Raw genomic sequence first — 14,556 nt, forward strand, 5'->3', positions numbered from 1 at the left:
GATGGATAACGGATGGATGGTTAAAGGATGGATGGATAAAGGATAGATGGATGGATGGATGGATGGATAACGGATGGATGGTTAAAGGATGTATGGATAAAGGATAGATGGATGGATGGATGGATAACGGATGGATGGATGAAGGATGGATGGATAAAGGATGGATGGTTAAAGGATGGATGGATGGATGGATGGATGGATGGATGATGATGGATGGATGGATAACGGATGGATGGTTAAAGGATGAATGGATGGATGGATGGATGGATAACGGATGGATGGTTAAAGGATGGATGGATAAAGGATAGATGGATGGATGGATGGATGGATGGATGGATGGATAACGGATGGATGGTTAAAGGATGGATGGATAAAGGATAGATGGATGGATGGATGGATGGATGGATGGATGGATAACGGATGGATGGATGAAGGATGGATGGATAAAGGATGGATGGTTAAAGGATGGATGGATGGATGGATGATGATGGATGGATGGATGGATAACGGATGGATGGTTAAAGGATGGATGGATGAAGGATGGATGGATGGATGGATGAAGGATGGATGGATAAAGGATGGATGGTTAAAGGATGGATGGATAAAGGATGGATGGATGAAGGATGGATGGATGGATGGATGGATGGATAACGGATGGATGGATGAAGGATGGATGGATAAAGGATGGATGGATGGATGGATGGATGATGATGGATGGATGGATGGATGGATAACGGATGGATGGTTAAAGCATGGATGGATGAAGGATGGATGGATGGATGGATGGATGGATGGATGATGATGGATGGATAACGGATGGATGGTTAAAGGATGGATGGATAAAGGATGGATGGATGAAGGATGGATGGATGAGTGGAGGATGGATGGATGGATGGATGGATGAAGGATGGATGGATGGATGAAGGATGGATGGATGGATGGATGATGATGGATGGATGGATGGATAACGGATGGATGGTTAAAGGATGGATGGATAAAGGATGGATGGATGAAGGATGGATGGATGGATGGATGGATGGATGGATAACGGATGGATGGATGAAGGATGGATGGATAAAGGATGGATGGATGGATGGATGGATGAAGGATGGATGGATGGATGGATGAAGGATGGATGGATGGATGGATGAAGGATGGATGGATGGATGGATGAAGGATGGATGGATGGATGGATGGATGGATGGATGGATGATGATGGATGGATGGATGGATGGATGATGATGGATGGATGGATAAAGGATGGATGGAAAGAAGTAAGGATGGATGGATGGATGGATAAAGGATGGATGGATGAAGGATGGATGGATGGATGAAGGATGGATGGATAAAGGATAGATGGATGGATGGATAAAGGACGGATGGATGAAGGATGGATGGATGGATGAAGGATGGATGGATAAAGGATAGATGGATGGATGGATAACGGATGGATGGATAAAGGATGGATGGATGGATGGATGGATGGATGATGATGGATGGATGGATGGATGATGATGGATGGATGGATGGATGGATGATGATGGATGGATGGATAAAGGATGGATGGATGAAGGATGGATGGATGGATGGATGAAGGATGGATGGATAAAGGATAGATGGATGGATGGATGGATGGATAACGGATGGATGGTTAAAGGATGGATGGATAAAGGATAGATGGATGGATGGATAACGGATGGATGGCTAAAGGATGGATGGATAAAGGATAGATGGATGGATGGATGGATGGATAACGGATGGATGGTTAAAGGATGGATGGATAAAGGATAGATGGATGGATGGATGGATAACGGATGGATGGATGAAGGATGGATGGATAAAGGATGGATGGTTAAAGGATGGATGGATGGATGGATGGATGGATGGATGATGATGGATGGATGGATAACGGATGGATGGATAAAGGATAGATGGATGGATGGATAACGGATGGATGGTTAAAGGATGGATGGATAAAGGATAGATGGATGGATGGATGGATGGATGGATGGATGGATGGATAACGGATGGATGGTTAAAGGATGGATGGATAAAGGATAGATGGATGGATGGATGGATGGATGGATGGATGGATGGATAACGGATGGATGGATGAAGGATGGATGGATAAAGGATGGATGGTTAAAGGATGGATGGATGGATGGATGGATGATGATGGATGGATGGATGGATAACGGATGGATGGTTAAAGGATGGATGGATGAAGGATGGATGGATGGATGGATGAAGGATGGATGGATAAAGGATGGATGGTTAAAGGATGGATGGATAAAGGATGGATGGATGAAGGATGGATGGATGGATGGATGGATAACGGATGGATGGATGAAGGATGGATGGATAAAGGATGGATGGATGGATGGATGGATGGATGGATGGATGATGATGGATGGATGGATGGATGGATAACGGATGGATGGTTAAAGGATGGATGGATAAAGGATGGATGGATGAAGGATGGGTGGATGGATGGATGGATGGAGGGATGGATGATGATGGATGGATGGATAACGGATGGATGGTTAAAGGATGGATGGATAAAGGATGGATGGATGAAGGATGGATGGATGAGTGGAGGATGGATGGATGGATGGATGGATGAAGGATGGATGGATGGATGGATGAAGGATGGATGGATGGATGGATGATGATGGATGGATGGATAACGGATGGATGGTTAAAGGATGGATGGATAAAGGATGGATGGATGAAGGATGGATGGATGGATGGATAACGGATGGATGGATGAAGGATGGATGGATAAAGGATGGATGGATGGATGGATGGATGATGATGGATGGATGGATAACGGATGGATGGTTAAAGGATGGATGGATAAAGGATGGATGGATGAAGGATGGATGGATGGATGGATGGATGGATGAAGGATGGATGGATGGATGGATGAAGGATGGATGGATGGATGGATGAAGGATGGATGGATGGATGAAGGATGGATGGTTAAAGGATGGATGGATGGATGGATGAAGGATGGATGGATGGATAAAGGATGGATGGTTAAAGGATGGATGGATGGATGGATGGATGATGATGGATGGATGGATGGATAACGGATGGATGGTTAAAGGATGGATGGATAAAGGATGGATGGATGAAGGATGGATGGATGGAAGGATGGATGGATAACGGATGGATGGATGAAGGATGGATGGATAAAGGATGGATGGATAAAGGATAGATGGATGGATGGATAAAGGATGGATGGGTTCCTCCATTTTCCTTCATCATCAGGAACATTTTCTATATGATAGAATAGAATCAAATGAAATAGAATAAAATAGAATAGAATAGAGCAGGTTCAATGTTTTCTCCAAAGCTACCTTCAGAATTCCAGATTTTTCCAAACATTTGGTTCCTTTGAAGCAGCAACAGAATCAGAGGCAAAGTAGATCCACTTACTCATGGTGGGAGTGTGGGCGTGGGGCGGGGCTTAGGACAGGTGAGGTCAATCTCCACTGGGTGTTTCTGAGGGGCACTCATGACCTGAGGAGGAAGCAAGACAACAACATTCATCAACAGTTCCTGAGGAAACATCTCCTTAGATGCTCCAAACCAGCATGTTCTGCTAATGTAACGGGCCAAAGGTTCTCCAGAACATCTGAGGATTCCTTCACATGAGGCAGATCTGCTAACTAACAGGTGATCTGGATCAGAACCAACCGACCCGGCAGAATTATAGTGATCAGAAATAATGATGGGTAATTTGATCTCTGCTGCAGCTGGAGGGAGGAGGTCCAGATCGGAGGGCTGAACGCCCTGCAGGAAGGACAGCTGATGCTGCAAATCGCCCTGTCGCCATGGTTACCAGCTTGAAATACTGAACAACGAATTAAACGAGAAAACAGATGGATTGTAAATAAACCGGAACATTTCTTTGATAAAGTGAAGCTTTAAGGTTTATTTATTATCAGTTTAATATTTTTTTTACAGAACAGACTCCAGGATTCAACAATCCAGATTAAATAAACTCATTTCTACTGGATGCATTTCCTAGCTGAAGACCTCAGATAGGACCAGCTTTATGGTTCTGGTGAGTTCTGCTCCAGCTGTGCAGGACTTCTCCATCTTCATCCTCATCTCAGCAGATTAAACTATGTTTCCCTGTTTTAGGGAAGCAGGCAGAACAGGAAATGAAACAGTAACCAGGGGAAGTTCAAAGAAATGTGACTTCCAGCACAGAACGTGATGAAGAGGAGAGAACGTGATGAATAGGAGCTCATCAAGCCTCCACAGATCAGTCAGGATCAAATCAGACCCGTTTCATTCCAACCATGTCCTGGTTACCAAACGGCAGACAGGAAGTGGCTCAGATGTCACTTCCTGCTAGGTTGAAGTTTGATCCAACCTGCAGCAACAAGCTTCAGCACAGACGGAACCGGTTTGGCTGCATGCGTCGAGCTTCCTGGCGAGGGAAGTGGAACCACGTTTATAGAGCTGCTGTGCAGGTTAGACCGCAACCATGGCAACGCAATACCCCGACCTGGAACCGGTCCAGAGTCGCACACCGGATCAGGAACCGAGCAGATTTAGAAACAGGCTGTGGTCTAGAGAGAATCAGGTTCTCCGTCCTCCATCCTGCCATGCTGCCATGACAGAATGGAGATTCTGGTTCTGGTTCTGAGGAGCAGCTGTCTGCTGGACCCAGTGGCTCCATCTCTGCTTCATCGTCCTCCGATCTGCTGCAGCTGCAGGGAGGATCATCTCAGCAGAACTCTGAGGTTCTGCTTGAATTTATCTTCATCTTTCAGATTTTATTCACGCAGAACCCTCCCCCACCCTTTCGGACCGCAGCACAGACCCGGTTCTCTCTGCCTCTGTTCAAAAGGGGGAAGACAAGAGAACAAAAACCGGCTTAAACCAGCTCTGTATCTGGGAGGACGGATCAGATTCCAGCTCTGAGGCCCGGTGGAGGATCAGTAATGCTGTGGGCTTGATTCCCCTCTGAAGAATATTTTTCCAGCAGATCAGGAAATATAGATCTAAAAATTGGCAATTTTCTCTTGGTGCATTAGCAGAACCAATAAAGTTGCAAAATTACGAAAAATAAAGTCTCAAAATTACGACAATAAAGTGTCAAAATTAAAAGAATAAAGTCGTAAAATTACGAGAATAAAGTCGTACAATTACGAGAATAACGTCGTAATATTACGAGAAAAGGTCGCAATGAGAATAGTCATAAAATTACGAGAATAAAGTCATCAAATCATGAAAATAAAGTTGTCAAATTACGAGAATAAAGTCGTACAATTACGAGAATAACATCGTTATATTACGAGAAAAGGTTGCAATGAGAATAGTCATAAAATTACGAGAAAAGGTCGCAATGAGAATAGTCATAAAATTACGAGAAAAGGTCGCAATGAGAATAGTCATAAAATTACGAGAATAAAGTCGTCAAATCATGAAAATAAAGTTGTCAAATTACGAGAATAAAGTCGTACAATTACGAGAATAACGTCGTTATATTATGAGAAAAGGTCGCAATGAGAATAGTCATAAAATTACGAGAAAAGGTCGCAATGAGAATAGTCATAAAATTACGAGAAAAGGTCGCAATGAGAATAGTCATAAAATTACGAAAATAAAGTCGTACAATTACGAGAATAACGTCGTTATATTACGAGAAAAGGTCGCAATGAGAATAGTCATTAAATTACGAGAAAAGGTCGCAATGAGAATAGTCATAAAATTACGAGAAAAGGTCGCAATGAGAATAGTCATAAAATTACGAGAAAAGGTCGCAATGAGAATAGTCATAAAATTACGAGAATAAAGTCATCAAATCATGAAAATAAAGTTGTCAAATTACGAGAATAAAGTCTAACAATTACGAGAATAACGTCGTTATATTACGAGAAAAGGTCGCAATGAGAATAGTCATAAAATTACGAGAAAAGGTCGCAATGAGAATAGTCATAAAATTACGAGAAAAGGTCGCAATGAGAATAGTCATAAAATTACGAGAATAAAGTCGTCAAATCATGAAAATAAAGTTGTCAAATTACGAGAATAAAGTCGTACAATTACGAGAATAACGTTGTTACATTACGAGAAAAGGTCGCAATGAGAATAGTCATAAAATTACGAGAATAAAGTCGTAACAATTCGAGAATAAAGTCGTAACATTATGAGAATAAAGTTGTAAAATCACAAGAATAAAGTCGTAACAATTTGAGAATAAAGTCGTAACATTACGAGAATAAAGTCGTAATATCACAAGAAAAAAGTCAGCTCTGTCTCTGGGATGACGGATCAGATTCCAGCTCTGAGTCCCGGTGGAGGATCAGTAATGCAGTGGGCTTGATTCCCCTCCGAAGAACATTTTTCCAGCAGATCAGGAAATATTTGGATCTAAAAATGAGGTCTTTTCTCTGGGCGCTTCAGCAGAACCATGACCCAAATCCATCAGCATTCTAAAATATTTAGGTCTGACCAAAGTTCTGCACGATGAAACAAAAACAAGATCAGAAAAAATAACCCAGAGGCATCAAAAGCTAAGCTCAAAGCACGAGGATTTCACAAAGCGGGATCACATTTGTACAAGATGTAAAAACAGGAGGATCCTGAAGGGAAATTTTTCCATAGATCCTCTAAGCTTCATCCTGGCAGCTGATCTGAGGGTCTGGATGGCAGCAAGGTAGACGAAGATCAGATAAATCCAGTGGAAGAAGATCAATCAAGCGTTTAAAAATAAATAAAAGCTTCAGACTAACTGGGCAGAGCACTGTGAGCCGTTGAAGAAAGGAGAGAACGACGGAGCAGCAGAGATGGAAAGGGATGAAAATGAAAGTCAGGAAGACATCTAGATCAGGTGGATTCCCTTCAATTTTAGGAGGCTGAACTTTAACCCCAGGTGATCCGGTCCAAACCGGATCACTGCTGTCCCGTTCTCTCTATCCTGATCCGAATCAGAATGTTTCTAAAGCAACTGAAGAAGAAGGACAATCATACGGAACATTTCTTAGTGCGATCAAACCTGGGGACGAACAGGCCGAGGTTCTAGCAGTCCAAGCGGTCCCTGTCTCTAAGTAATGGACCCTCAGAAGCAGAAATCCTCAGAGTCTGGGAGGAAAACCAGTCTGAGCGAGCTGGTTCTGGAGAAGCTCTGCAACCCTACTGCTGGGTGGAAAGGGAAGCGGCATCTGCAACCATCCTAGAAGTAGACCTGAGAGTTTGGAGGAGGTTCAGCTTCCAGGAGGAGACCCTCCCTGAACATCCAGACAGACACAGTGGATGAGAGTAGGATCCATGCGTTAGAACGGCCTAGTCAAAGTAAGGACCAAACTCCAACTGTCCATCTGTTTTAGAGGGTAGAGAACAACCTGGAACTACAGAGACTCCAGGTCTGCAGGCATGATGATGTCATCCTCTAAATGTTAAGGGGGGGTCTATATGCCACATTGTCTAAAAGTCAGCAGCTCTTTATATGAGAAGGTCAAACATGCAGCAGCAGGAAGTCTCTTCTGACCTTCGACCTGAAAAGGCTGCAGCGATGAAGGTAGCGTTACCAACGTCCCTTGAAACACAGAACGGTTCTGTACTTAGAAATAGAAGTACCTGTATCGTATTTCATTGAAAAGGAACGCACTTTTTCCCGTATTACTGTGAGAGTAAAAAATAGTCAGGAAAATGCTAACGGAAAATAAAGAACAAGGGCACGTTGGATACAAAACTTACGGTAGACTTGTTCCCGGGCCCTGTCCTGCAATTTGACCAATGAGCTGACAACATATAAGTAACGATCCAGAATCCCCTCATCCTATTGGTCGAGCCAAGTGTCACTCGCAGAGAAGATAGCGGGAGACAACAGAGCAGTATGGGGGACGAACGGAGTAATTTAAATGCTGACGTTGCTTTTGGGGGCGGAGCACCTTCGATTTGCGATGCTCCTCCTCCAAAAAAAGGAAGCAGAAATACAGGGAGATACGACGGAGTATTAGGGCCAGCCTAGGGATATTTTTTTCTTCTATTACGGGAATAAAGTCATAAAATTACAACAATAAAGTTGTAACATTACAAGAATAAAGTCGTAACATTACGAGAATAAAGTTGTGACACTACAAGAATAAAGTTGTCACATTACGAGAATAAAGTCGTAATACTACGAGAATAAAGTTGTGACATAAGGAGAATAAAGTCAGAAAATTCCAAGAATAAAGTTGTCACATTAGGAGAATAAAATCGTAAAATTCCGAGAATAATGTCGCAAAATTCCGAGAATACAGTCATAAAATTATGAGAATAAAGTCATAACATAACGAGAATAAAGTGGTAAAATTATGAGAATAAAGTCATAATATTATGAGAATAAAGTCGTAGCACCACAAGAATAAAGTTGTGACATTAGGAGAATAAAGTCGGAAAATTCTGAGAATAAAGTAGCAAAATTCCGAGAATAAAGTCGGAAAATTACGAGAATAAAGTTGTAACATTACGAGAATAAAGTTGTAACATTACGAGAATAAAGTCGTAAAATTATGAGAATAAAGTCATAATATTACGAGAATAAAGTTGTAACATTACGAGAATAAAGTCGTAAAATTATGAGAATAAAGTCATAATATTACGAGAATAAAGTTGTAACATTACGAGAATAAAGTCGGGAAATTATGAGAATAAAGTCATAATATTACGAGAATAAAATGGTAACACTACAAGAATAAAGTTGTGACATTAGTAGAATACAGTCGGAAAATTCAGAGAATAAAGTCGGAAAATTCAGAGAATAAAGTCGGAAATTTCAGAGAATAAAGTCGGAAATTTCAGAGAATAAAGTCGGAAAATTATGAGAATAAAGTCATAATATTATGAGAATAAAGTGGTAACATTACGAGAATAAAGTCGCAAAATTACGACAAAGTCCTAAAATTCCGAGAATAAATGTGTATTTTATGACAACTCCTACAAGAAGCCCTGTCTTCCCTAAAATACGAAATATGCAGCATCATGTGAAGTTATAGTTCCACTCTGGTTTGACAAATCCGGAAATCTTTTAGCAGCAGCATCAAACTGGGCAGGAGGACAAAGTGGACTCTGGTTGCTGATTGGTGGAGCTGGTCGGCCGTCAACTGCTGGTCGGACCTCCAAGCTTTCTTTCTGAAATGGATTGTTGTATGATCGCTTCATTCTTGTAATATTACAACCTTTTTCTCGTAATGTTACGACTTTATTCTCAAAATAAAAACGTAAAACAAACTCTAGCCTGGCTCTAATACTCCGTCGTAGGGAGGAATGGGAAAAAACAAATACCTGGATAGAAAAAGTCAGCGATAGTGATTATAAAGCACACTGCAAATAAGCATCTGATTTAATGCAGATTTGAGTTAAATTGTTAAAAAAAAACGCAAATGGGGGCTAAAAATCCCCAGGCCATGAGGGGTAAAGGCAGTGGGGTCAGCTGGCCTGCACATGAGGCGTCCCTTCTTATTTTTATGGAGGTTGGCCCCCCTAGATGAAGGTGTCCAGAGTTTAGGGCGCCGTCCGCTCATCTTCTTCAGTTTATTAAGGAGGAAGGGCCTGAGAGAACTAAAACACAGCGAGAAGATCAATGAAGTAAAAACTGATTATTGGAGAAACAAACATTATTAAGCTCAATTCTCCAAATGCTTGAAGTATGACAGTTTGAGCTCAGGAATGTTGGAATCTCCCTCTTCCTGGAGAATGTTCTCCTGCCATTTCCTTGACCTTCCCTGGAATGCTGATCCTGTTCTTGTCTCTACTTTAAATCAGAACCCCCCCCCCCCCCCCCCCCCCCCCAAGCAGAAGAAAAGCTGATAAGGCAAAAATCCCCCCTGCAGAGCAGAAGCAGAGAAAAGCTTCTTTATTTACCTTTTATTGAGCTGCTCAGCAAACTGAAAGCTAACATTGAAGGCCAGCTGCCACACACCTTGTTTTCAAATTGTAAATCTGCTTTAAGCCGCATTACCCTGAAGTCAGATGGACAGCATCAAGCTCCAAGCGATGAACCCGTTCTTAAAATTCCACAATAAAACTCACGTTAATTAAAATGAATTATAATCTGATTTAATATCAGCAGATTTACTTTATTTGGTGTTTTCGACGGAAAAAGTAAAATAACCAACAAGGTTTGCTTAAACGGAACCCAACCGATCTGAAATAAACGGCTCTCTGGATTTTATTTTGACAGAACAACAGTCAAAGCGGATCGTGTTTCCGCTAGCTTCACGTACCTTGCTGCCAAACGTAACTATCCCGTTTCGTGAGGCAGAAAACGTCCCAAACGGATCAACTTTACGGAACTGGATCCCATTGAAAGTCGCATCCCGGACCAGAGGCTCGTTTCCACATTAATAACGGGGTTATAAACAAAAACACAACTGCGGTCCTGTTTTCATTAAAAACGCTGAAAGGCAGGAGCAGCTCCGAGCTCCTCAGAGTGACTGACAGCCCGGCCAGCCAATCACAAACCACCGGAGATCCGGAGGGTGGTGATCATTGCCGCTGATTGGCTGAACAGTCGATAGAGTCCACTGCAGGGGGAACACTGAAGCTACAACAATTAGCCCAGTCAGGACCGGAAATACCCTTTATACACGCACACACACACACACACACACATATGTATAGATATATATATAATAAGGGTTGGGCGGTTCTAGACAGGGGCCAACAGGGGCCAGTGCCCTTGTAGATCATGTTATGGCCCCTGTACCGTAGATATAACACTAAATGAAGTTCTAATGATGATATGCGCTGGAACAGACATGGTTACTGATGGCTCCTTTGGATCTATTTCATTTCAAAATTCTGTTTTACTAATTATTTAAAAACAATAAGGTGATAGCTTCAGTTGTATTGAGATAGGATCCCAGTTTTCATGTGCTAAATTTTTTTAAAAACAGATTTTAAAAAATGCTCTTATTTTTACAGCAGAGTTAATCTTTTTTCTGATTTTATAGAAAACTGTAATTTTAATTAAGTTAAAAATATTTATAATTCCTAAATTATGAATGTATATTGACCTAATATTCAAAATAATAAATAATATTCCAATTATGTACATATGTATATATATATATATTAGGGATGGAACGGTTTATGAAAACCGTCCAAACCGTTTGTTTCAACTGTCTCGGTTCGGTTCGCGTGTGTTTCGTTTGGTTCATGCGCTGCTTCTCATAGGCGAAGCGTTTACACTCCAGAGCAGAAGGTGGCGGTACTGCGACCAAAGCCAACCACCAGTAGTAAACAAGAAGAAGAAGAAGCGAAGCAGCGTAGCCGGGTGTAGCAGAGAAAAATCAGTTGTTGTGGAGAATTGTGTGGGTATGGCGAGTGGGAAAGAACAGGAGTTGGAAGACGCGCCAGCAGCACTTTATAGGTCTGCTGTATGGGAGCGCTTTGCATTTAGAGTGACCTACGATGACGTAGATAAAACAGCGTGCAAGCATTGTGCAACACGTTTTGTTAATGCTAACAGCAACATGAGCAACATGTCAGGCTAACCCCGAAATCCCTCATACTCCGTCAGCGCTCCGCCCCGCTGCGCTCCAGACCGCCTGCTCAAAGCAAAGCCTACAGCCTCCACTGTGACTCCCGTCCGCTCCGCTCTGAGTCCCTTGGAGATGGTAGAGAGCATGCGCCAGATGATTAAATTCAAAGCAGAAAAACATGCGGAAATGATCCAGGGTTTCCGCGGATCATTAAAAATAATTAGAGTTCATAAATTTTCTGGGATTTTTTCATTAATTTTTAATTTTTCATTAATTTTTAATTTTTCATTAATTTTTATAATTTTTATTAATTTTTTTTATTTTTCGGTGTAACAATAAACATATACCGAACCGAACCGAACCTCGAACCTCAGACCTCGAAACCGTGAACCGAACCAAACCGTGGATTTTGTGAACTGTTCCACCCCTAATATATATATATATATATATATATATATATATATATATATATATATATATATATATATATATATATACACAAAATGCATAACTAGCCTGCCAACTGCAACAGCAGTAGAGACATATGGATGTTTACCTACAGAGCATCAAACACATCAGGAAGTCTATTGGACTGAAAACCTGAAAGAATTGCTTCATTAACTTTCCAAATGAATCAAAACTGAACTTTTAATTTGCTGAGATCTTCCAGGGCGTCTAAACCTGAGCCTGTGAGCTATAATGCGATCGATGACCACAGACTGCATCAAATGTTCTCCCAGGATGTGCCTGACTGAATCCATCCTGATCTGGTTTTAGGACCAGATCAGCCCAGAGCATGACGGAGCCACTATAGACGAACAGCTGATCATCCATCTATCCACCGGCTTTAAACTGTGAAATGAAGGTTCTAAATACATCTGTAGAATCCATCCATCCATCCATGCATTTTCCTTCATGATTTATCCCAGCTAGGGTCATGAGGGGTGCTGGTGCCTCCAGCTGTCTATGGGTGACAGGTAGGATCCACCCTGGACAGGCCTCCAGTCCATTGCAGGGCGACACAGTGACAAACAACCATTCATGAACACACTCACACCTAAGGAGAATCTAGAGAAGTCATGTTTTTGGACTGTGGGAGGAAGCCAGTGTTCTGTCAGACCAGCATACCTATAGTCAATATGAGCGCGCAAGACATCAGATTTGCATTAATCCCTTTATTTTTCTATGAAAGATAAACTTTAAACTACCTCAACGGGCGTGTATCCCTTTAGTCATGTACAAAAAAAAACACACTATTTGAGGTCAGATCACCATACGCTTAAAAAAATACCAAAAGGTAAGTAATTAAATAGTTTTTTTGTACAAAACTGAAGGGATAAACTAACGGGATAAACGTGTATATTGACTATGTGTATGCTCATCTGACAGAACACCAGAGTACCCAGAGAGAACCCACCCATGCTCAGAGAACATGCAAACTCCATGCAGAAAGACTGCCCCACTGAGCAGCCCACTGCAGAGGCCTTCAGAACCATTTTCCTGTTCCTGTAACTCGTCCTGTTCCTGCAGCCTCGGCCATAAACCAATAAAGTTGTAGGGAAGCGGCTGTTCCACTGAATTTCTGAATTCTCCCTAGATGTGCCCGACTTTACACGAGTGAATGAAGTGAATGTAATTGGTCATTTATCAAGGGGGCGGGATTGTTGTGGCGGAAGGCTCGCAAGCAAGTTTGGTTGTGGCCGGTTTGTCGGAAGCATCTTGCTAACCAGTTAGCAACTTAGTGCTAGCAGGTTCCCAATGGGAAATTCCATTGGGACCAAGTAGCACTAAATTGGTGACTTAGAAACGACGCTGTCAAGGAACGCTATGGACAGAGGAAACATGCAAGAGGAGGAGAGTTTAGTGTCGGAGGTCGTGGATGAGTCTCCTCTGTCATACATTTTTTAAAAATAGAAATGTCCTAACTTTGGGGAAAATATTGTCTAATAAACAATACATTCATATTCATATTCATGTTTATGAAATATATGAAATGTGGAATGAAAGGTCAGGATCATTGATCCAAGTGAAACTCTTTGATCAAGCCGTTAGTTTCAGGTTTATTAGTATTTTCTGTATAATTAGGTAATTTTTACTGGTTTCAGATGCAGCTGTAAAAACCAAAACAAAAGAGGGAGATATAAGCGAGCTTTTAATTTGTAGGGCAACCGGAAGTGTCTGTGCTCCGCTCCGTGGGTCTGACAGCAGCAGTGGGTCGGTTCTGTAGGCCTCGGTGAATCCCCCAAAAGTCCAAAGTTTAAATAATAAAACATAAAGCACCTTTTCTGTCCGGTTAACCAAAGCAGCTCCTTTTCGGTCACCCAGCCGCCCAGAAAGAGCGGGAAAAGCCCCGCCGCCATGTTTCATTCAGCCCCGCTCCCTGACAGCCCTGATACGGTTCATGGATCCCGGGAAGTTTCCGCTCCGCTCCGACACCACCAGAACCGGCGGAGCTGCTCACCTGGATCTCAGCTCGAATCCTCCCCCTCCTCCTTCACGTCTCTGGCGGATAAGCTGCTCTCCTTCCCGGGCAGTGAGCGCTGAGGATCCATGGTTCCGACCAGGAAGCGTTTCTAACTCAGCCCAGATCCAGGTGGATGAAGCGCCGCCCGCCTGGCTGCTGGAGGCTGCTGCTCCACCTGCACACATCCACCACCTGTTAGCCCGCCCACTGCACCCGCATCTCCTCCCCTCATTAAAAACTCTTTTTATTTATTTTTCTACTTTACTTTCCAGGAATCAGAAAGAAGCAAATAAATAAAAAATTAACTATTAATTTATTCTATTTCTCTTATTAGGGAGCTGGTGTCTGCCTGGCTGTATGTTTCCTGGATGGGGCCGCCTTTTACAGCTGCTTTCTGTATCTCTGCTTCCGTCTCCCTGAACCCCAGTCGGCCTCAGCAGATGGCCGCTCACACTGAGCCTGGTTCTGCTGGAGGTTTCTTCCTGTTAAAAGGGAGTTTTTCCTCTCCACTGTCACTACAAGCATGCTTCGTGTGAGGGATTGCCTTCCAGTCAATGAGTCGATGCAACCAACTGGTTTTCCTTAAATAGAAAACTTTGA

At 42.3% G+C, this 14,556-nt stretch overlaps 1 protein-coding gene across 3 annotated transcripts in view; it reads right to left on the reverse strand.

The window, feature by feature from the left end:
* usp6nl (USP6 N-terminal like) overlaps window positions 1–14,137 on the reverse strand; it is an 80,761-nt gene extending 66,624 nt beyond the window's left edge. Inside the window, exons 1-2 of one of the 3 annotated variants that reach the window (XM_038285863.1) lie at window positions 13,954–14,137; window positions 3,442–3,525 (exon numbers count right to left, since the gene is read on the reverse strand). In XM_038285863.1, coding sequence (XP_038141791.1) covers window positions 3,442–3,445 — 4 coding nt within the window. In that variant the 5' untranslated portion in view covers window positions 3,446–3,525; window positions 13,954–14,137. Of the gene's footprint in view, window positions 1–3,441; window positions 3,526–9,870; window positions 9,996–10,232; window positions 10,448–13,953 lie in introns of those variants that run through there. The other 2 variants (XM_038285865.1, XM_038285866.1) reach the window with 2 other exon arrangements.
* Window positions 14,138–14,556: the final 419 nt, after the last annotated feature.

This window comes from Cyprinodon tularosa, unplaced genomic scaffold (genome assembly GCF_016077235.1).
Source record: "Cyprinodon tularosa strain WSP-4 unplaced genomic scaffold, ASM1607723v1 ctg216, whole genome shotgun sequence".
Classification (NCBI taxonomy): Eukaryota; Metazoa; Chordata; class Actinopteri; order Cyprinodontiformes; family Cyprinodontidae; genus Cyprinodon; species Cyprinodon tularosa.